This window comes from Pygocentrus nattereri, chromosome 19, assembly GCF_015220715.1.
Source record: "Pygocentrus nattereri isolate fPygNat1 chromosome 19, fPygNat1.pri, whole genome shotgun sequence".
In the NCBI taxonomy this organism is placed as follows: Eukaryota; Metazoa; Chordata; class Actinopteri; order Characiformes; family Serrasalmidae; genus Pygocentrus; species Pygocentrus nattereri.
The window spans coordinates 33,782,880-33,805,621 of record NC_051229.1 but is presented as its reverse complement, the minus strand read 5'-3'; the positions used below and the strand labels follow the sequence as shown (position 1 = coordinate 33,805,621).

Here is a 22,742-nt window from a genome sequence, read left to right as displayed (position 1 = left end):
AGGCAGATTTTCACCATTAACATAATTGTGGCTTTATTGATGGTCGCTAACTGTCTCACTTCCCATAACTGGGATGAGCAGAACGGTGGGCATGCTTCATTCTAGGGTGGCACTGGCCACTTCTGGCCCCCACTTGCACCTGTGTGTATTTCAACACAGCTGACATAATAGCAACCGGCTCTCACGTGTGTGGCTGACTCTAGGCTGTATGTGGTTTCTGTTGTGACCACTGACATACTTTTGTTCGCTTTATAGTATGTTGTGCTACAAGCAACTGTGTTATATATTTATGCCTATATTTGTTACGAAATCTGATCAAATTTGTTTTTTTCCTACAATATCTGATCCAGCACGTAATGCACTTATTGACCCGGTATCGGCACTGCATATCAGATCATCTCTATTGGTCAGTCTTTGTGTATGTTTGACTGTTGACCCTTGCGTTTATGTTCCCTAACAGGAGTATCGGCGTGATTACCTACATACTGTGAGTGAATTCAATAAAGTCACTGTATGTTGGGAAAAAAGCTTGTATCTCTATGTCTCTGTTTTTGTAGTTTTTCTTTTTTGGCATAGTTGGAAAAGGCCAGTTGTCCTTTACCATGTATCAAAATTCCATGATGAATGGACAGTTCAAAAAATTCAGTTTTTTAAACATTTTGGAAGTACCTGTTGTCCTTTACATTGTTTGTCAATTTGATGATGAACAGAACAAAAGAAATGGCCCAAAATGACGTGGAAAAATGTCTGGTTCCGTTGACTTACATTAAAAGTAAAGTAGTTTTCTTCCTTCTCCTGTAAAGTTACCATTTTGGAGATATGAGGTTTTGATCCGACAGCAGCGACATACACGTATAATTATGGTTATATGTGTGTGTGTGTGTGTGTGTGTGTGTGTGTTTATTATGTATGTAGTAACTTGTTTATAGTAAATTGTTTTCTTGTTTTTATTTTATTAAACTTTTTCTAAGTATATTTTCAAATGACTGTTTTTCGATATTTTTGGCATCACCTCTTTCCAAACCTCTTCCGTTTAGATTAAGTGGTATGTCGCCTTTTCAAGGAGACTCGGATGAGGAGACACTAAGAAACATTGTAGATATGAAGTATGAATTTGAGGACCAGTACTTTAGCCAGACGAGCGACATGGCCAAGGACTTCATTGAGAAGCTTCTCATAAAAGATCCCAGGTAACTGAAAGATTAGCACCTAAAAAAAGGAATGTATTTCCAGTGTTTAGCATGAGGTTACACCTGATGGTTTTCTCTTCACAGTGAGAGAATGACAGCAGAGGAATGTTTATTGCACCCTTGGATCAAGGTGAGAAGTGACTAATGTTAATGTGGAATAAATTGCATTGTAATATAATGATGATTACTATGGGAAGCATATTATGACAATCTCTCTCTCTCTCTCTCTCTCTCTCTCTCTCTCTCTCTCTTTCTCTCTCAGCCCCTGACACGTAAGCAGGCTGCTAACAGGAGCCGCTCATCTATCAACATGAAAAACTTCAAGAAGTTCAATGCCAGAAGAAAGTGGAAGGTTTGTGTGTGTGTGTGGTGCCGAGTGATGTCTGTGTGCACGAGTGTTTCAGATGAATATTATTAGAAGCACGCTGCCATCTGTCAGACAAGTCAAGTATAACAGTTGTAGGAGTTTTAACAAAGACTGTTTTTCCCTACATTATGTTCTTGGATTATTGCTTCTGGATTTAGTCTGATGTCCGAATCTGATCTTGTGTATTTAATAGCTCTCATTTCATTTAAAAGCCAAAATAGAATCTTATAACGGGTTAATGTGGCACTCACAGTAAAAAAAAATTATTAAAAAAACCCAAATCATTTGAAGAAATAAACTCCTCCATTCTAGTTTCTGTTACTTTATGCCATTAAATAATACAGTTATTCTGACAGTTAAGAGTGTTATGTCTCAAACAAGACCAAGGTCATGACTGTAGTCCAAAGTATGTAGAAACAGCGCTGCTTTACGTTGGGTGTGCCGCTTCGGGCAAAAACTGGGACAGTTAATGGGTTAACAGAATGTAAAACACAGATTATTCTTCTTTTAACTTCCTAACAGAAGTGCAATGAGGTCCAAATTTGAAGGCAAGTCGGTTACTTATGTTTGGACTGTTTTACAATGTAGGCCCCTAAAGCCTGAGCCTTCTGCTTGTTTTCAGATGTCCTATAATATGGTGTGGGCGTGCAACAGACTGTCCCGTCTTCAGCTGCTATGTAAGAGGGCTAAGGAGGACGAGGAGCTGGTAAGGCTTACATTAAATTAAGTTTTTGGATGGATATTGTCTCCTGCAGCTTGTGGCTTTTTATGCAGCCCCCAGAGGCCCTGCCCCAGTAAAGTATCATTACTCTGGTGATATAGTGACTGAAGTAACTGTACCTCTCCAAAAACAACTTGAGTTAAAGTACACATAGAACTGTGTAGAACATCCAGCAGTAATTAACATAGGAACTGAAGTTTGTTGAGTCTGTTCTTCTGTAAGACACTTGAGCCAAAGCTCCAGAGTCAAAGATGTGACACTGAGACTCGCAAAGCAATGCAGATTCTGAACCAACGTAACAATGTCATGTCTAAATGTGTGGAACTAAATTCAGACGTCTACAGAGTAAATCCGGCAATTTTTCCAAATTTTCTGCATAATTGTATCATTGAGATGTAAAGACTGTTTGTTTACAGTGTGGTTTGATCTGAATTGCTCCATTGTAGAGAAACTTGCTGACTCAGAGTTGTTCACCTGGCTGATAATAGGAAACTGGTGGGACACCTGATGTGTTTAATGTTGTAAGGCAAAAACGTCTCCAGAGAAAACATAATTTTTATAGATTTACATTTATTATATCATTTTCATTCTTACACATAGAAACTCAGAGCACATATCATTCTTGTCGGAACAAAACCTCGTATCTACCTTTTTGTCATTTTTCAGTTTTTGCCTCTTGGCCATTGTGTGTAAATTTCATGGACCAACAGAAACAACCCAGAACGACCTGGAAAAAATTCTGGTTCCATTGATTCAGAAGTAAAGTAGGTCTTTTTCCTTCTCCTGTAAAGTTGCTATTTTGGAGATATGAGGTTTTCTTCTGACAACAGCAATATGTACATTTACTGCCAGCATTGTAGACATGGTGACCACTGGTTCCTATCACCACCACTGTAAAATCTGAGGTGGCAAGTTTTTATAAACAGAGCATTTCAGCTGTCTGATTGTCTTTGTTTACATGTCAGAGATTGAATTATGCAGATATTTTGAAAAACTTAATTTTTCTATAATTGGTTTGGAAAAAAAATGAGAAAAGCAACAATATCACCAAAAGCTCAACTTTTAAACTATTATTAAAATTTGTATCAGCAAGTGAAATTTGAGTGACTGTGTTTATTGGCCTAGCAGAAAAAGACAGTGTCTATTTCTTCTTTAATTTTGTTAACAATATGCTTAAATGTCAGTTGGCAGTCGTGGGCTGGAGGTTAGGGATCTGGCCCTGTGACCGGAAGGTTGCCGGTTTGATCCCCAGGGCCGATAGTCCATGACTGAGGTGTCATTGAGCAAGACACCTAAACCCAACTGCTCCCCGGGCGCTGTGGATAGGGCTGCCCACTGCTCCGGGCAAGTGTGCTCACTGCCACCTAGTGTGTGTGTTCACTAGTGTGTATGTGGTGTTTCACTTCACGGGTGGGTTAAATGTGGAGGTGGAATTTCCCCAGTTGTGGGATCAAAAAAAGTATCACTTAAACACTGGATGTGATTATATATATATATATATATATATATATATATATATATATATATATATATATATATATGTGTGTGTGTGTGTGTGTGTATGTATATGTGTATGTATATATATATATATATATATATATATATATATATATATATATATATATATATGTATATATATATAGATATATATAGATATATAGATATATATATAGATATATATAGATATATAGATATATATATATATATAGATATGTATATGTATATGTGTGTGTGTTTGGCTTTACAGGAGATGCAAAAAAAGCCTTCTTAACTTATAATGGGAGTTAATGTAAAAAAATTTTGGACTATTGCTGTTGGCCCATTTATCATGAAATTTTAATGCAATGTCTAACAAGAGGTTTCCTAGACTGCATATGTAACAAAACCAACAAAAATGGACATACAAGGTTTTTCCGTTAACTCAGCGATATATGTTTTTTTGTCTTTGTTTTATTTTCCTATACCTTTCTGTCTTTGCTTGATTGTATAAGCCTTACAGGAACATTGGCTACAAAAAAAGCCAAAACCTTTGCTCTGTTCTATCTAAAGTATCTTAACAAAGAGTCAAAAACACTTGAGATGGAGAAACAAGTGCTTATTAACAGTTTGATGGGAGCAGGGAAAGAAGAAAAGTGTGGCGTGACTGATCATCTTTGAGGTCTGGGTGGGGAGCCAGTAGATTATGATGTATTTCATAAAGGGAGCTGAGAGAGAATGTAACCATGTGTTTGTTTCTGCCCCTCCAGAGAAGCTGTGAGAGTGACCAAGAGGACATAGAGACCAAGCCAGCCTCCCTCATCCGCCGCAGACTGAGCAGCAGTTCCTGAGCAGCAGTTCTGCCCACAGTTCATTAGCGTCCATTGTTCAGATGAAATACATAAGGTCATACAGTATCCCAAAGATTTCTATTCTTGCAGACTGAATCCATCAAAATTCACAGTTTATTCACACTTTACCTTCCACTGATTTGTATCATAGCCATATGTGCAACTATCATTATACATTTTTAAAGGGGTTTTAATATTGTGTATTTATATTTTGTAAATGCATTTCAAAAAATATTTGAGTTTATGAGAAAAATGAATTTAACTGTATGACTAATCAACAAAGAGAAACCATACATTCTCTTTGAAACTTTCAAAGTCAAAAAGCCTGAAGCCTAAAAAAAGCCGTTGTTTCATGTGGTAAATCCTTGTTTGAATTTAAGAAGAGGAGACCACTTCATCAATATCTGAGACCACAACCTACTCAAACTGAAAATACCCCTCATATAATATAAAATAACTTTAACTTGTACATGGACTCGCTTTTGAAGTAGTTTTTTTATGTCTTGATCTTGAAGAGTGTCTTTTGTTTATGTTTACATTCATAATTCATTAATGATATTTCAGTGGCACGTTCTTGCGGGGGCAAACAAAACAACTAGCATGCTAATGTTTTATGCTAATATCCTAAGCGGCCTTAAGGTTATCTTGGTCATTAAACAGCATGTGAACTGTTAGACCGTTTACCATCTGAGCACATTTTACTTCTAGGATAAGATTGGGAAATTATGTTCCATGTGTCTTGGTGGAACCTGAGTGTTAATACTTTTTATGTTGGAGGACCTTGTTTGTGTAGCATGCCAGCTAAAGCTAGCACACACAGTGCCTCATTTGAAGTAGAGTTTGGAGTCTCATAATTCCTCTGATTGTGTTTTAGCAAAGTTGAAAGTTGTGTCTCAAGGAAAATGGTTCATTTTTATTCTATTAAATAAAATATTTGTGGAACAAAAGGTTATGTGCTTCTTCGTTAAAGCAGTAGTCCATAAGAGGCCGTGCTTTACGGTGATTTTAACATTGCTGTAATGCATGACCTCAAGTGGCTAATTGCTTTTATACTATTGTTTTTAAAAACATATAAAATGCACATTTTTAGTAAAAAAATGTAGGTTATAATTGATAATAATTGGAATAATGAATGTTTCTGCCAAATGTCCTTTAGGTTTATTAGTTGTTGCTGCTAAGCAACCATGTACTGCTAAAAGGACAGTTGCCCATCACTGTACATAGCAGTCATTTTGTTAACTTATTAACTTTTTATCATATACTAATGAACATATCATAAGATTGCACTGTTTATTTGTTCACAAAAGTACCACAGTGAGGACAAGGGTAACTTCCATTAGCATCTCTATGCAATTTCCAGTTTTATATTAACACCATGCTAATGGTGATGTCTCAATCCCTGCCCCCTACAAAGTGCACAATGTAGGAGATAAAATACTGTCTCCTGCACCCAAAAAGTGCATAATATGTCCATCACATAGTCGTTTTTGATTCAGCCACTTCCACACTGTGCACAATTCCATACTGGACAGGTAGTGCCACTAGAGTTTCAGGTCTTATATATCATTCAGGGAGTAGCAAGCGGCTTGAGATTCAAGCTGGGTTTGACTCTTCTGGGAAGGCTTTCCACAAGGTTTAGGAGTGTGTTTATGGGAATTTTTGACCATTCTTCCATTTTTTAATATTGTGTATTTATATTTTGTAAATGCATTTCAAAAAATATTTGAGTTTATGAGAAAAATGAATTTAACTGTATGACTAATCAACAAAGAGAAACCATACATTCTCTTTGAAACTTTCAAAGTCAAAAAGCCTGAGGCCTAAAAAAAGCCATTGTTTCAGGTGGTAAATCCTTTTGACCATTCTTCCAGAAGCGTATTTGTGAGGTCACTGATGTCGGACGAGAAGGCCTGGCTCGCACTGTTGCGCATTCATGCTGGAACAGGAAGGGGCCGTCCCCAAACTGTTCCCACAAAGTTGAGAGCATAAAATTGTCCAAAATCTCTTGGTCTGCTGAAGCTTTAAGAGCTCCTTTCACTGGAGCCCAACTCCTGAAAACCCCACACCATAATCCCCCCTCCACCAACATTACACATGGCAGAATGCAGTCAGACAAGTACCGATGTCCTGGCAACCGCCAAACCCAGACTCGTCCAGCGGATTACCAGACAGAGAAGCGTAATTGGTCACTCCAGAGAACACGTCTCCACTGCTCTAGAGTCCAGTGGTGGGGCTTTACACCACTCCATTCAACACTTTGCATTGTGCTTTTTAAGGTAGATCGGACTTAAAAAATGGACATTTCAAGCAACAATTTCTCTGGTCTTTTATATTGTCAGTGTGTCGTACAGTAAGTATTTTAATTCAAGACTGTGATAGTAATAGAGGTGTTGTTTAACTTGGTAGCTATAATTTAGCCTGATAGCTAGCTGATCAGCCTAGTTCTAGTTAAGACGAAGTTTTTCAGCCTCTCAGTTTAAACAAAACTGGATCTTCAATGCACTCATTGGTCCATGTGAGCAAGTCAAAGGTTACAGTCAAAGATTATTTCATGAACACAGATTTTTCATGATTAGGCTGTCATGGATGTAGGATATTGAGAACACATCTTAGAATGAGGCTCAGACAATTGGATTTTAGGATTGGAACTAACAGTTTTATAAATATTCTGTAAAAACATGTGCTTTGCAAAAAAAAAAAAAAAAAAACTATATCCAAAAGCAGACGAGAAGCTGTACAGGTACTGAATACACAGAACAATTCTACTGTGTTAACAGTTGAAACCCTAAACGTTATGTGTCTAGCACATGGCCTGGGGGCCAGATTAGGCCTGTGGCACAATCCTACCCAGCCCTCAAAATTATTTTGAATTTCTCTTAGCTCGTTTTACAATGCACTGCACTACAATCCCCAGCATGCACACCAGCATAATATCATATCACCAAACACACTAACTGTGTTTCAGCAGCAGTTCAAACAGCATAAACGCTATAAACAGGCCTGGCTGGCAGTCTCCACTCTAATTCATCCCAAAGGTGTTATACTGGGTTGAGCTCAGGACTCTGCGTAGGCCAGTCAAGTTCTTCCACACCAAACTCACTCATCCATGTCTTTATGGACCTTGCTTTGTGCACTGGTGTGCAGCCATGTTGGAACAGGAAGGGGCCGTTCCCAAACTGTTCCCACAAAGTTGGGAGCATGAAATTGTCCAAAATCTCTTGGTCTGCTGAAGCATTAAGAGTTCCTTTCACTGGAACTAAGGAGCTGAGCCCAATTCCTGAAAAACAGCCCCATACCATGATCCCCCCTCCACCAAACTTTACACTTGGCACAGTGCAGTCAGACAAGTACTGTTCTTCTGGCAACTCCCAAACCCAGACTCGTCCATCAGATTGCCAGATGGAGAAACGTGATTGGTCACTCCAGAGAACACATCTCCACTGCTCCGGAGTCCAGTGGCAGCACTTTACACCACTGCATTCAATGCTTTGAACTGCGCTTGGTGATGTAAGGCTTGGATGCAGCTGCTCGGCCATGGAAACCCATTCCATGAAGCTCTCTATGCTGTTCTTGAGCTAATCTGAGGGCCACATGAACTTTGGAGGTCTGTAGTGATTGACTCTGCAGAAAGTTGGCAAATTCCGTGGTCGACCACTTTGTGACTGAGTTGCTGTCGTTCTCAATCGCTTCCACCTTGTTATAATACCACTGACAGTTGACTGGGGAATATTTAGTAGTGAGGAAATTTCACAACTGGACTTGTTGCACAGGCGGCATCCGATCACGGTACCACGCTGGAATTCACTGAGCTCCTGAGAGCGACCCATTCTTTCACTAAAGCTTGTAGAAGCAGTCTGCAGGCCTAGGGCTTGGTTTTATTCACCTGTGGCCATGGAAGTGATTGGACCACTTGAATTCAATGGTTTGAATGGGTGACTGAATACTTTTGGCAATATGTGTATATGAGCCAAATGGACTGAGAGAGAGGTCTGCTTTGAAACTTTGAAGTTCAAAGTTGTACTTTGCTCTTAAATCAAGGTGTCATGATACTGGATGCTGCTCTGCTTGAATTCACAGACAGGAAAAACAACAGTCAGAATTCTGAAGAGACAGAGCTGCTTTGTTTGCATCTTATCATAGATAATTAGATAAGAAGCCCTCCTACATTAGTCTAAGAACAGAAAAGAAGTCTTGACGATCTGTTTACAAGATATGAAGAGTGCTAAACAAGCATGCTGATATAATGCCTGCAGATAATGTAAACTGAGTGGAGATTTCATAGAATCAAGGCTACATTCATATTCCCTTCCACTGTTGTTAGACAACATGAGTAAAATGTCCTCTTGTTCGTTTGACTGAACATGTCTTCTACTGTAGGAAGAGATGTTGGGTGATGATGGCAGTATGAGCACTTTCGATATCGACAGGCTCAGCATTCTTGCCGAAAGAGAAGGAGGTAGAAAAAGAATAAAGAAGCTTTTCACTCTAGATTCCAAACACTGCCCATGCTGGAGTTGCACAATTCCCCACCCTCATTGAATAGGCTATTCCTAAAGGGCAAGCTGTGACCACAGAGCTGGGCTGCACAGCTGTGGTCCCGGAGGGCCGGTATCTAGCACGCTTAACTGATTTCACCAATTGTGACTGATTTAAAGACTTGAGCAGAAGTAAAGGTAGCTACTAACAGCTTGCTTAAAGGGCAAATCCACCCATCTTTCAAAAAAGTCTGCATATTTAAATAGTAGAGATGTAAACAAAGTCATTCAGAGTGGTTTGATGCGAAATGCACCATTTCAGAGAAACTTGCTAGGGCAGAATTGCTCATAAAGGTGGTGACAGGAACCAGATATCAACCTCTAAAAGCTTCCTTAGTAAATTTGTGATAAAGTTTGGGCTTAAAATGCATCTTAGTTCATTTATTTTAATCCATTTGTTGAGGGAGGGGGTACATATGGGGTGTTGTTAGGCAAAATAGTCCCCAAAGAAAACATAGTTTTCGGATTTATGATTATTTTGTCATCATCGGTTTTACACAAAAACTCAGAAGGCACATGCAGGGTTGCTGGTGGTTTTGGACGATAAATAAAATGGTCATATATTTATATCATATATAGACATTGCGACCCCTGGTTCCTATCACCACCACTATAAAGAAATCTGAGCCTGCTAGTTTCTCTACAGTGGAACACTTCCTGCAAAACCACCCTGAATGACCCTCTTCACACCTCAAGGAGTAAATCATTTAGAGATTTTGAGAAATTGGTGGAATTCCCCTTTGAGTTAGTTCTCTCCTGTTCTTCTTTATTTGAGGTCCTTTTGTTCTGTGTTAAAGACAATAGAGGGGCTTGGTGAGGGGGACATTCCACATAAAAGGACTCGAGTAGAACAACTATAGGGTTGGTTCTAAGCATGGGTAAACTGAGGAAACATAACTAGTTAGTCTACTCCGCTCCTCAGGGCCGCTGACGTCATACAGCGTCTTCGAAACTAGTGCGCCTAATCGTCGCCTTGTTGCCCCTGTCGACCTCCCACACATGTGCTCTAGGTAGGGCGTAAGGGAGGGAGTGAGCGAGTGAGCTTTGGACGCAGGCCGGACTGTACCGCCTTCTCTGGTGCACCTGAGCGCACGAAGGCGAACCGGTTTGCGCGAGGGGATCGAATGACGCGGCCAGCGACACCTGAGAGGAGCGGCGGTTTCGGCCAGGTAGAGTGCGGCTAACTGGGGTGCAGACGCACTGTATTAGTGAAAGAGAGCCGCTGTGCGCTGTAAAAATGCTTCTTAAAACCGACGGCAGTAGCGGCGCCGCTGTAACCTCTGAGTGGAGCAGCTGTGGGAGTCGGAGATAAGAAATTCCCCCTCAGTCTCGCACCTTACAACCACAGGTGAGTCAGGGCTGCTTCAGTGATTCTCATATCTCGGTTTCGCTGCTCTTTCTGAGGTAAAATGTTCTGGGATACTGCTTACACAGGGCTCTCCTCTGAAACAGATTAGACACACTAAACATTAGTTTGTTATGATGGGTTTTTTTCCCAGCACTCTTGGGAATTTGATGGCTAACTCACATTATAAGAAGGCTTCTGATACTGCTTTGTGACTAAAACGTATGTGTGGCATGGTGAACTCGTGGCTTCAGTATATTGATTCGTGGCAATGCCTCATTGAAAAATGATCACCATAGGTGAGTCCAAGACCACATGTTGCTATACTACACATACGACACTAATGAAAGGACTTCTGTCGGTGCTGTTCTGTTGTTGACATGTTATTTAGTGTGATCGTATGCGGTGTTGCACGCAGCCCGCGTCACCTGAGCCGGACTGTTGCATTGTTTTAGTCCTGTTGTAAATCACCTGAACGTTCAACAGGTGGTGTGTAACTAAACATGTACCAAAAATAGCCATAATTCGTTTTCACATGGCCGTTTTCCAACCTCTCTTTATCCCTCAGACATAGAGTTAAACTAGCCTTTCCTGTATGTAAATGAGCTCTGTTCTGTGTTCTGATTGGCTGCCCTGTGTGGAGTTTCACTCAAAAATGACTCCGAACTGAAACACTACTTATAACTTCATGGTGAATGTGCAGGCTGAAGTGCTGCATACATATATATGTATGTATGTATAGTTTTAAAAAAATCATGACGAATGGACCAATAGAAAATCGCGTAGAACACATATATACACTCACCGGTCACTTTATTAGGTTCAACCTGTTCAGTTGCTTGTTAACACAAATAGCTGATCAGCCAATCACACGGCCGCAACTCAATGCAATTAGGCATGTAGAGGTGGTCAAGACAACTTGCTGAAGTGCAGACCGAGCATCAGAACGGGGAAGAAAGGGGATTTAAGTGGCTTTCAACGTGGCGAGGTTGTTGGTGCCAGACGGGCTGGTCTGAGTATTTCAGAAACTGCTGATCTACTGGGATTTTCACGCACAACCATCTCTAGGGTTTACAGAGAACGGTCCGAAAAAGAGAAAATATCCAGTGAGCGGTCAGTTGCGTGGACAAAAATGCCTTGTTGATGTGAGAGGTCAGAGGAGAATGAGCAGACTGGTTCCAGATGATAGAAAGACAACAGTAACTCAAATAACCAACCAAAATCTCTGAGGAATATTTCCAACACCTTGTTGAAAGTACGCCACAAAGAATTAAGGCAGTTCTGAAGGCAAAAGAGGGTCCAACCTTTTGCTAGCAATGTGTACCTATTAAAGTGGCCAGTGAGTGTGTGCGTGTGCATGTGTGTATGTGTATATATAGATAGAGAGAGAGAGAGAGAGAGAGAGAGAGAGAGAGATGGAGATAGATATAGATATATATAGAGATAGATATATGTGTGTGTGTATGTATACAGGCTGGTTCTTATGACATCACAGAAATAGTTAATTCATATGGGCTATTCTTGCAGATGGTGCATTTTAAACATGTGCGCAATGTTTGTGTACTACTCTGAGAACTTCTTTTCCCTCAACAAAAGCAAGGTAAACTCACTCATCCATTATATGGTCCCTTTAAGACATTCCAGTGCCATAAAAAATGACCACAAACCTTCAGCCACTGATACACAGCCAGCCTCTTCTGGAGCTGGCTGGATCCTTGAAAAATAAGGATGTGGTAGTTTACTTGCAGTGTTTGCTTTCAGGCCCAGTCATGGCCTAATTGGCAGGTTTTACATTTGTTTGCAGGAACAATGTCTACATGACGGAAGATCTGTGTGCTGGCACCCTATATGCTTAGGAGTATCCGTACGAAGGTGTTTCATGATTACTCATGTCTGCGTTTGGCCTCAGTCTTCACCCACCAGTGGAACATTTGCAGTTAGGAAGAAAGTGGAAACAATCGCAGTCAGGAAGACATCCATTTGAGTGTTTGTCCGAGCTTCAGCAGAGGAAAACAAAGCAAACAAAAAAGGGTTGTTTGGAGAGCGCGAGAATAATCGGGTGGAAAAGAAGACGACCCGGCTCACTTCCTGCATACCTGTCATTATGTGTCAAAACAGCCCTTATGATTGTCTTCACAGGCAAACCCTCACTACCACCTCCACCTGTACACCACAGTCCTTTCTTTTTGTGCTCAAACATGCTCAGTATTTAGACAGTATTTAGAGTAGAACTTAAAGGGGAACTCCGGCAATCTTTCAAAATTTCTACATGTTTAAATGGTTAAGATGTAAACAAAGTCATTCAGAGTGGTTTGATGTGCTAGAGAAACTTGATGAGTCAGAATTGTTCACAGTGGTAGTGATAGGAACCGGGCATCCGCCTCTAAAAATGGTCACAGAAAATTATTACACAAAATGATTACGAACACTGTCTGATGTCATTGTTTTATGTTAATTTTGTGGTGAAGTTTTGGCCTAAAATGTCTTGTTAATCCATTTATTTTAATCCATTCATGATGGAATGGTTTATCCTAGCCATCGTGAGGCAACATAGTCCCCAGAGAAAACATTTTCTTTTCAGATTTTTCACTGTTTTACCATCACCAGCATTACACATGAAACATCAGAACACTTGTAGGTTGGATAGAAAATAAAATGGCTATCTTTGCGTTGTAGACAATGTGACACCTGGTTCCCATGACCACCACTTTAAAGAAATCTGAGTCAGTAGGTTTCTCTACAATGAACCTTTTCATGACAGACCACTCCGAATGACTTTGTTTACATCACAGCGACAGAACTATGCAAGCATTTTTTAAAATCAGTGGACTTCCCCTTTAATACTGGAGTACGCCAGTACTGTTGCCATGCACGGTGTGTCCCAAAATGTCTATTCTTCTGGGAAGGTTTTATATCAGATGTCGGAACATTGCTGTGCAAAGTTGATTGCATTCAGCCACAAAAGCATTAGTGAGGTCAGGTATTGATCTTCAACTCATGCCAAAGATGGCTGGTGGAGCTCCATCACTGCCGAGCACGCAGTTCTGCTCCACAGCCCTGTGCTTGGCGGGGGGGGGGGCATTGCGCCCCTGACGCTGATGCTTGTCTTTGAGCCCTGAGGCTGAGTTACTGGAAGGAAGAGATATATGAGCAGTAGATAATAAGCAGATGTGTCACCTGATGCCACACTCAGCGCTGGCTTTTCGTCTGTTCAGTTAGGGTCCGTCATCTTGTTCAAGATGCTAATGACGTATAGTTCAGTATTATGTTTCTGTGCTATACACCTGACATATGTAGTATGTAGTATTCTTTACTGTTTATTTTATGCAAAAAGAAAACGGTTATTGGTTTACATCACTGCTGTCCAAATAAACCCAGGTGTCTCCAAAAATAGTAAATTTATAGCTCTCAAATTTTGATGTAAGTTAATGTATTTCATTCCAAGTCTGGCTGTCACATTCATAAAAATCATCACATAATAAATAGCGATTAACAATTTAAACATTTTTTTCTTGTTCTTGTAAATAGCTGTTCAAGTACAAGCCTAAAGCAGCCAAATTGGCTGATTAGCCATTATGCTTTTGATCTATGTTTACTTAAAGGGGAACTCAACTGAATTTCCAAAATGTCTGCATCACTCAGTCATTGAAATATAAACCGAGACATTCAGTATAGTTGGTTGTGATAATGTTCATTGTAGAGAAGCTAACAGACATAGTGGTAATAAGAGAAGTAGGACATTCAACATGTTTACTGCTTAGAAGAAACTATAAGACGAAGTGGTTTACAGATATTTTACCCAATGTATGCAGTGTATGTCTGTACAGTGGTGGTGATAGGAACCAGGGGTCACCAGGTCTGCAACACAAATATAGCCATTTTTTTAAGCATTCAAAACTGTCTTCTGCGTGTTTATTTGTAGTGTTAATGGTGCTAAAATAGTGGTAAATCTGAAGAAAAGTATTTTCTTTGGGGACTATTTTGGCTTAGAACACCTTTTATGTATCCCTCCACAGTGAATAGATTAAAATAAATTGATTAAAATACATTTTAGGCCAAAACTTTATCACAAAACTAGCATGTAACACACACACACACACTTTCTAAGCCGCTTATCCTTGTGGGAGCTGGAGCCTATCCCAGCAGTCACTGGGTGGAAGGCTGGATACACCCCGGACAGGTCACCAGTCCATTGGAGATAAGACATTAGGTGGGGTATACACAACCATTAACTTTCTGTGAGGGAGCTTTTAGAGGTGGACATCTGGTTCCTATCACCACCACTGTGAACAATTCTGACTCAACAAGTTCTGACTCTCCCTAGAAAGGATCGTTTCACACCAAACCACTCTGAATGACTCTGTTTACATCACAATGGTTTAATTATTCACAAATTCAGAAATTTGTGCGGTTTCCCTTAATATAGATACTACATTTACTCGTAGTAAATGACTCATGTGGTATAAATGTAGCAGCAATGTTCAAATACAACTCTAGGGTAGTTTCCCAGCTCATGTTACAACCAAAATAGACAAATAATAGGTGTGTACATCTTAGATACCTGTTTGAAAATCTAGACAGCTGACTGGCTGATAAGCTATCAACATCACCAGTCTGAAAAACAGATGAACAAACAGCAGCACCTCAAATACATAGCTTTTGAGCTTTACACTGATAAGTACCATGATGCATATTGTGACTGGAATAGATAATTCTGCGAACTAGTAAAAAAGAATTCATATTAAAGACAAAAAGAATAGGTTATAGTTGTAGACATGCTTACAGATACACTATATTTCCAAAAGTATTTGCTCATCTCATTCTTAATCCATAGGGTTTAATATGGTGTCGGCCCACCCTTTGCAGCTACAACAGCTTCAACTCTTCTTCCCTTCTGGGAAGGCTTTCCACAAGGGTTAGTAGTGTGTTTATGGGAATTTTTGACCATTCTTCCAGAAGCGCATATGTGATGTCACTGATGTTGGACGAGAAGGCCTGGCTCACAGTCTCCGCTCTAATTTATCCCAAAGGTGTTCTATCAGGTTGAGATCAGGACTCTGTGCAGGCCAGTCAAGTTCTTCCACATCAAACTCGCTCATCCATGTCTTTATGGACCTTGCTTTGTGCACTGGTGCACAGTCATGCTGGAACAGGAAGAGGCTGTCCCCAAACTGTTCCCACAACATTGGAAGCATAAAATTGTCCAAAATCTCTTGGTCTGCTGAAGCATTAAGAGTTCCTTTCACTGGAACTAAGGGGCCAAGCCCAACTCCGGAAAACCAACCCCACACCATAATCCCCCCTCCACCAAACTTTACACTTGGCACAATGCAGTCTGACAAGTACTGATCTCCTGGCAACCGCCAAACCCAGACTCATTCATCAGATTGCCAGATGGAGAAGTGTGATTCCTCACTCCAGAGAACACATGTCTCCACTGCTCTAATGTCCAGTGATGGCGCTTTACACCACTGCATTCAATGCTTTTAACTGTGCTTGGTGATGTAAGGCTTGGATGCAGCTGCTTGGCCATGGAAACCCATTCCATGAAGCTCTCTACGCTGTTCTTGAGCTAATCTGAAGACTACATGAAGTTTGGAGGTCTGTAGCGATGGACTCCGCAGAAAGTTGCCAACCTCTGCATACTATGCACCTCAGCATCCGCTGACCTCGCTCTGTCATTTTACGTGGCCGACCACTTCGTGGCTGAGTTGCTGTCGTTCCCAATCGCTTCCACCTTGTTATAATACCACTGACAGTTGATTGTGGAATATTTGGTAGTGAGGAAATTTCATGACTGGACTTGTTGCACAGGTGGCATCCTATCACGGTACCACGCTGGAATTCACTGAGCTCCTGAGAGTGACCCATTCTTTCACTAGTGTCTGTAGAGCAGTCTGCAGGCCTAGGTACTTGGTTTTATTCACCTGTGGCCATGGAAGTGACTGGAACACCTGAATTCAGTGATTTGTATGGGTGACTGAATACTTTTGGAAATATAGTGTGTATATTGCTGCTGTCAGAACAAAACTTTCGTGTCTCCAGTTTTACTTGGAAAAAAGTCTAGTTCCATTGACTTATGTTGAAAGTAAGGTATGTTTTTTCCTGCTCCTGTAAAGCTACCATTTTGGAGACCATGTTGGACAAAAACATTGTGTCTTTAAATTCAAAGCTTTCCAGGAGAATTAGAAAAAGGTCTTAACTTGGAAGTCAAAGTAACTATTTTTCCAAGTAAGTTTGCACTGTTTCTGATCTGTTTTATTTTACTGACTAACTGTATGCAAAAAACCTGCAATGACACCATATAATATTTAACAGTTTGTATTATAAAATATATTTCAAAAACCAATATTGTCAAGTCAGTATCAAAAAAGTTTGAATGATACCAAGCCCTATGCATTATCATCATGCAAATTAACTAATCATTGCTGATTCATCAGGAAAATAAATTTTTATCCTACACACACACACACACGTTATGTCTATGTATGTATATATATATATATATATATATATATATATATATATATATATATATATATATATACTGACAGTCCTACACATGATGATGTAGAAGAGGTTTGGTGTGGATGGATGGTGCCACTCTGAGCTGGACTCTATCAGTCTTGTCATTGCTGCCTCAGCTCCACTCAGTTAATGTGTTGTTTCACACTGCGTATGAGGGGATGTGGAATCAGCGAATCCTGTCACATTTTCCATTCTCTACCACCCATCTCAGCTCCCACATACATGCACACATGAACAGTAACAAGCTGGGAAAATTTTATTTGATAAGATAGTGAGTTAATATTTAACATCAACCGGAATCAAATATTGATCTTTTTTATTTTGCCCTGTTAGTTCACGTTCCTGCTCAGTTGAACCACATTTTTTCTAATCTTTCAACAATACGCCCCACTTAAAGGTCTCCAATTTTTGAATAGGTCATCGTGCCGTAGCAAGTAATAAAAAAAATATTCTAATAAAATGCTTTACAGGCGGTTGATGGGGTGTTGCCAGGTGGTTTCTGTGATTTCCCAGGTGCTTAATAAGGTGTTAGTAACCAGTTACTGTATCACTAGTGGTTGCCAGGATGTTACATGGTGGTTGCTATGGTGTTCCAGGAGGTTGCTTGGGTGGCTTTAGCTGGTTGCTGTGGTATCCTAGGCTGTTGTCAGGATGTTGCTAGGCAGTTGGTATGGCATTCCATGTGGTTGCTAGGGCGTTATTAGGTGGTTACTAGGTGTTTGTGATGTGGAATCTCTGCTGGTTGCTAGGTTGTTGCTAGATGATTGCCCTGTGGTGCACCAAGTAGTTGCAAGGTTGGGATGTGGTTGCTATAGTGTTCCAGGTAGCTATTAGGGTGTTTCTAACCGGTTACTATGGTATCCCAGATGGTTGCTGGGGTGTTGCGAACCCATTGCTATGGAATCTGTTTTGGTTCCTATGGTGTTCTTAGTAGTTGCTATGATGTCCAAGGTCTTTTTAGGTGTTGCTGTGTGTTGGAGTCTCTGGTGGCTGTGATGATTTCAGGGGTAATTTAATTAATTGCATTTTAAGTATTGCATAGTCTGAATCTGTCCTAGAAATATTAGATGCTTTTAATACAGTTTGGTGTGCACCATTTGTTGATTCCAGCAAGTAGAACTGCATCACTGTGATAGCATTTCAAAACACTAGTCACAGTCCAACTGGCAGCTGGGCAGTATCGAAATTCATAGATATGCAGGGTATGGCAGTGGATTTTGACATGGTTAGTTAATTGATAGGTTTATTAGTCAGTATGAAATTTTGCAGCACAAAGATATAATGGGAAAATGTATTCAATAATTAATTTAAATACTTAAAGTCAAAATCCTGTAATCATAACATTTCTTCTTTTGTCATCTTAAACTGATTCACCAGTGTTGTTCAGAAAGTGTGTTTTTTGCATGTGTGTGTTATTAACTTACTGAGTTTTAATGTCAAATTCTGTTACTTAACTTTTCAAGTTGATTGTAATGCAGCCATACTGCAAGCAATAAACTTTAATACATTAATAAAAACAAATTCTGAAATACCTTCTAAACTTGAACTATTCTGGTTTGGAGTGGATCCTCACAGCAAGGCCTGCTGCTCCAGCCCAGTTTCTCCATGTTATTTGCCTCACTATTAACCCTACTGCTCTCTCTTGAGTGTTTTGGTCTAGTGGGAATAAGCAGTGAAAACAACAGACCAAGGTGCTTACTGAATGGAGAGAGACCTATGAACTCGAAGCTGAAGGTGAAATTACTGCTTCAAAAACAGCCTGGAAATCACAGATAAAATCTAACAAAAATCTCATAAATAAATTACAGTGTTTGGCTCAATAACACACAAAAATATGGGTTTTTTAGTTGTTCTTAAATACCAAGCTGATTGGCTGTTTTAACTGAAGGCTGGGACTTTCCCCGCAAACAAACAGCATGTTGAGCTTTATGACTTTCTTTTTTTTTTCCATTCATTTTTTTTATAACATCTCTGGTTAAAGTCATCAGAATGTCATTGCTGTCAAACAAAAGCTTCTTAAATCTCAAACTCAAAATACAAAATTCCTGCTTATCCACGAAATTACTGATTTATGACAATAATGACCAACTTTTTAAACTACTGTTCTTAATTGAAAATCACTGAACTAAATTTGATCAATTTTAACCTTTGTAATCATAGTATGTTGCCCAGAATTTTGGCCAATTACAACAGAACCATATAAGTATTTTTATGACCCTAAAGATTTTGTGGAGCATTACTACAGGACAGCGTTCAAAAGGCTACATAACACCTACATAAGCCCAGCACGACAGACCTACATAAACATTTATAAACACTTATTTCAGAAAGCATTGTTTGTCATAAAGGTTGCATTTGGCAACTTTGATGTCACCTTGACATAAAATCTATGTCAGATGACATTATAATTTTCTGACATTAGATTGTTGTGATAATCTCTGGGGTGAAATAGTGTAGCATGGTGCATGTCACAGTGATATGCTGATAATATGACATAGCTTGCCAAGTTAGACTGTTTTAACAAAAGTGAGCATTTTTTGTGGCCTTTAAGTAATTTATGCTCCAGTCGTGGGCAGGAGGTTAGGAACCAGCCTTGATTGATCTCCTGAGCCGACAGTACATAACTGAGGTGCCCCTGCGCAAGGCGCCTAACCGCCAACTGCTCCCCGGGCACTGCAGATAGGGCTGCCCACCATTCTGGGCAAGTGTGCTCACTGCCACCTAGTGTTTGTCTTCACTAGTGTGTGTGTGTGGTGTTTCACTGCACGAATGGGTTAAATGTGGAGGTTAAATTCCCAGTTGAAGGATTAATAAGGGTCACTTAATCTTAATCTTAATTTTATTATTTGTAAGATTGAAGATTAACAGCATTAACAGCAAGTCCCTGTGTTATACTTTAAGCTACAGTGTCAGTTGTTATCATGCGCTATGTCAATTCCCCTAGAAAACTCTCACGACACAACCCAATGTCAGATAAAATCACATGACATAGTAGTTAAGTCAACTTAACATCAGAATGGGCAGAAGCAGCATTTGTGACAGATGGCACCAATTAGAATAAGCCTTTATTTATTTATTTTTATTGCTTTATAAAGGTCTTACAACATAAATACAAAATAAAACATTCAAAGACAAATGTACTAAAGCAACAACTACAAAATACAGCCTCAAATCGTGAATCAATATGCAAATAAAATAACATGAAAGGAAAATAAAGAAATAAAAACAATGAAAAATCAAAACATTAATATAAAAAAATTATAAATATATAAATAAAGGGGAAAAATAAAAAGGAGGGGGACTATTGTGCGTTCAAGAGGGGGGGTACCAAAGTCCTCTGCAGGAAGCTGCGGGAAGAATAAGCCTTTATATAAGTGTTTATGAAGGTTTATGTCATTAATCATGATGGGTTTTAGGGGTGGGCAATATGGCAGAAATTTTATATTTGGATATTTCAAGGCATTTTCATGATACATGATATAAATCATGATATTTATTTTTTGAGATGTAATATGCTATACAAAATGGAATCTGTAGTGCCAAATACAAAAATACTATAACAATAATAATAATAAATCTTCAACTACAATTATTTTTATTAGATTTTTTACAAACTGCACTGCATTAAGTTCAATTAAACAGGCCAATTATGCTTTTGTAGTGAACCATGTAGCTACTCTGTGTACTTTCAGTGCCGATGATACCCACAATACTCAGAAAGGCGTATTGTGACATAATTTATCACAATAACAATTGTTGTCATAATGAATATTGTCATATTGCTAAGCTGTAATGATTGTTTTATAAACGTCATGTAGCCTTATACTGATCTAGTAATTGTTTCTCCTCCAGTTGACACTTGGATTGTTGTTGTGTAATTGTTTTACTTCTACTTTTATTTTGCTGTAGTAGTGCAGGGACCAGTCACACCTGACTTACCTGTTATTCATCAGGTTTCAACATAAACAGGAAGCAAAAATAAGTATTTATATGTAACTATCCTAGAGATAACTATTTCACCGTGGAGCGTAAAGTCAACTACACTAAAATAAAAACTCCAGCAGCACTGCTAACACACACACTAACACACCACCACCACCACGTCAGTGTTACTGCAGTGCTGAGAATGATCCCCCACCCAAATAGTACCTGCTCTGTGAGGGTCCATGGGGGTCCTGATCACCGAAGAACAGGGTAAAAGGGGGCTAACAAAGTATCAGAGAAACAGATGGACTACAGTCTGTAACTGTAGAACTACAAAGTGCAGCTATACAGTAAGTGGAGCTGATAAAATGGACAATGAGCATAGAAACAAGGAGGTGGTCATAATTTTATGCCTGATCGGTGTAGATACATGCTACCAGGAGAGGAGAATCTGCACAGTACAACTGAACTGGACTATATTTAGTAACATTTATTAGAAATATGTTTTATAAAAGCCTATAGCCTATCTAATTATGCCATTTGGCACCTGTTCATGCCCTCAAGGAGCTCTTGCTGTTGGCTTTCCGTGCCATCTAACTACACTGGTTCATTATATTCCTGAAGTGGATAGCGTGTAATTACAAACTGTGACTACTGAAATTTTCTGCCCTGAAGGAACCTGCTCCCTGAAATGTGCATAGGATCTCTTGGTCACTAGAGGGCAGCAACACTCACCCAGTAAGGTCCACTGAGACAGAATCTGCATTGGTGCACATGGTATGTATGGTATAACACATTTGGTAATCTACACATTCTGATAGCCATTTGTTTTAGTGTTGCAAGAAAGAGCTGCTTAAAACTTTGTGTTTTCAGAATAGCAAAGACGCAAGAGAAGGAAAAAGTGTTGCTAAGTTGCTTTGGAAGTTAACGTACAAGGTTTAATTAATCATCATGAAATTTTAACACAATGCAAAGAGTAACCGGAGTTTCTAAATTATGCGAAAATAAAAAATAACTGAGTGGATATTCAGAGTTTTTGCACAAGAGCAACATTATTTACCAATAATAATAATAATATTCAATATACAATTTAGAAGTAAGAGCTACTCTGTATCAGAATCAGTATCAGTATCAGAATATGTTATTGATCCCAGAGGGACATTTGCAGTTATTACAGTTGCAACCATTTATGTAAAAGAATAAACACTCTAATAATTTAAAACAAAAAAGAGAAATTTGCAGTATGTACACGTATGCAGGGGCTTCCTAGATAACATCTCATTAGCACACTTTAAAGAAACATTCCAGCATTTCTCATCCTAATCTCGATCTGTTGTCAGAGGTTGAGATTGATTATATCATTTTGGCCACTAATGATGCAGAACAAATAAAATTTGCCTTGGAGTTGTTTTTCCCCTTTAACGTAGCATTAGGGCATTCGATGTTTTAAAGGACAGCTGCTGAGCTATTCTTGTTAAACACAGTCCAATGTAGCCTAGACCCACTTTCTGTGTTACCTTTAGCTTACATGCATGTTATATATGAACTGATTTCATGATATAACTATGAAACATTACAACTAGCTCAATAACTTTTGGTTATAAACAGTTTCATCCCATTTTGAAAGCTGTGACTGCAAACATATGCATTCATGAGATTGTGCTGGTGTGGATTCATGAACGTTTCTTCTCTTTAAATGACGCATACAAAAGCGACTTGCGTGCTAATAGCTTAGCCCTTGCGGAGAAACTCCAGGCTGCTCCAGACTGCTAAATGGTCATGAGTGTGTGCTTGTTTTCTTATTA

At 39.3% G+C, this 22,742-nt stretch overlaps 2 protein-coding genes across 3 annotated transcripts in view; both read left to right on the top strand.

Annotated features, from left to right (window-relative positions):
* The window catches only part of LOC108424041 (death-associated protein kinase 2-like), a 36,935-nt gene extending 31,383 nt beyond the window's left edge, over window positions 1-5,552 (top strand). For both annotated transcript variants that reach the window (XM_017691789.2, XM_037531206.1), the window contains exons 7-12: window positions 461-487; window positions 1,038-1,190; window positions 1,275-1,320; window positions 1,453-1,542; window positions 2,180-2,263; window positions 4,525-5,552. In XM_017691789.2, coding sequence (XP_017547278.1) covers window positions 461-487; window positions 1,038-1,190; window positions 1,275-1,320; window positions 1,453-1,542; window positions 2,180-2,263; window positions 4,525-4,605 — 481 coding nt within the window. In that variant the 3' untranslated portion in view covers window positions 4,606-5,552. The remainder of the gene's footprint in view (window positions 1-460; window positions 488-1,037; window positions 1,191-1,274; window positions 1,321-1,452; window positions 1,543-2,179; window positions 2,264-4,524) is intronic.
* A 4,680-nt stretch (window positions 5,553-10,232) lies between these two features.
* arhgef2 (rho/rac guanine nucleotide exchange factor (GEF) 2) overlaps window positions 10,233-22,742 on the top strand; it is a 97,640-nt gene continuing 85,130 nt past the window's right edge. Inside the window, exons 1-2 of the mRNA XM_017691787.2 lie at window positions 10,233-10,488; window positions 21,613-21,714. Coding sequence (XP_017547276.1) covers window positions 21,712-21,714 — 3 coding nt within the window. The 5' untranslated portion in view covers window positions 10,233-10,488; window positions 21,613-21,711. The remainder of the gene's footprint in view (window positions 10,489-21,612; window positions 21,715-22,742) is intronic.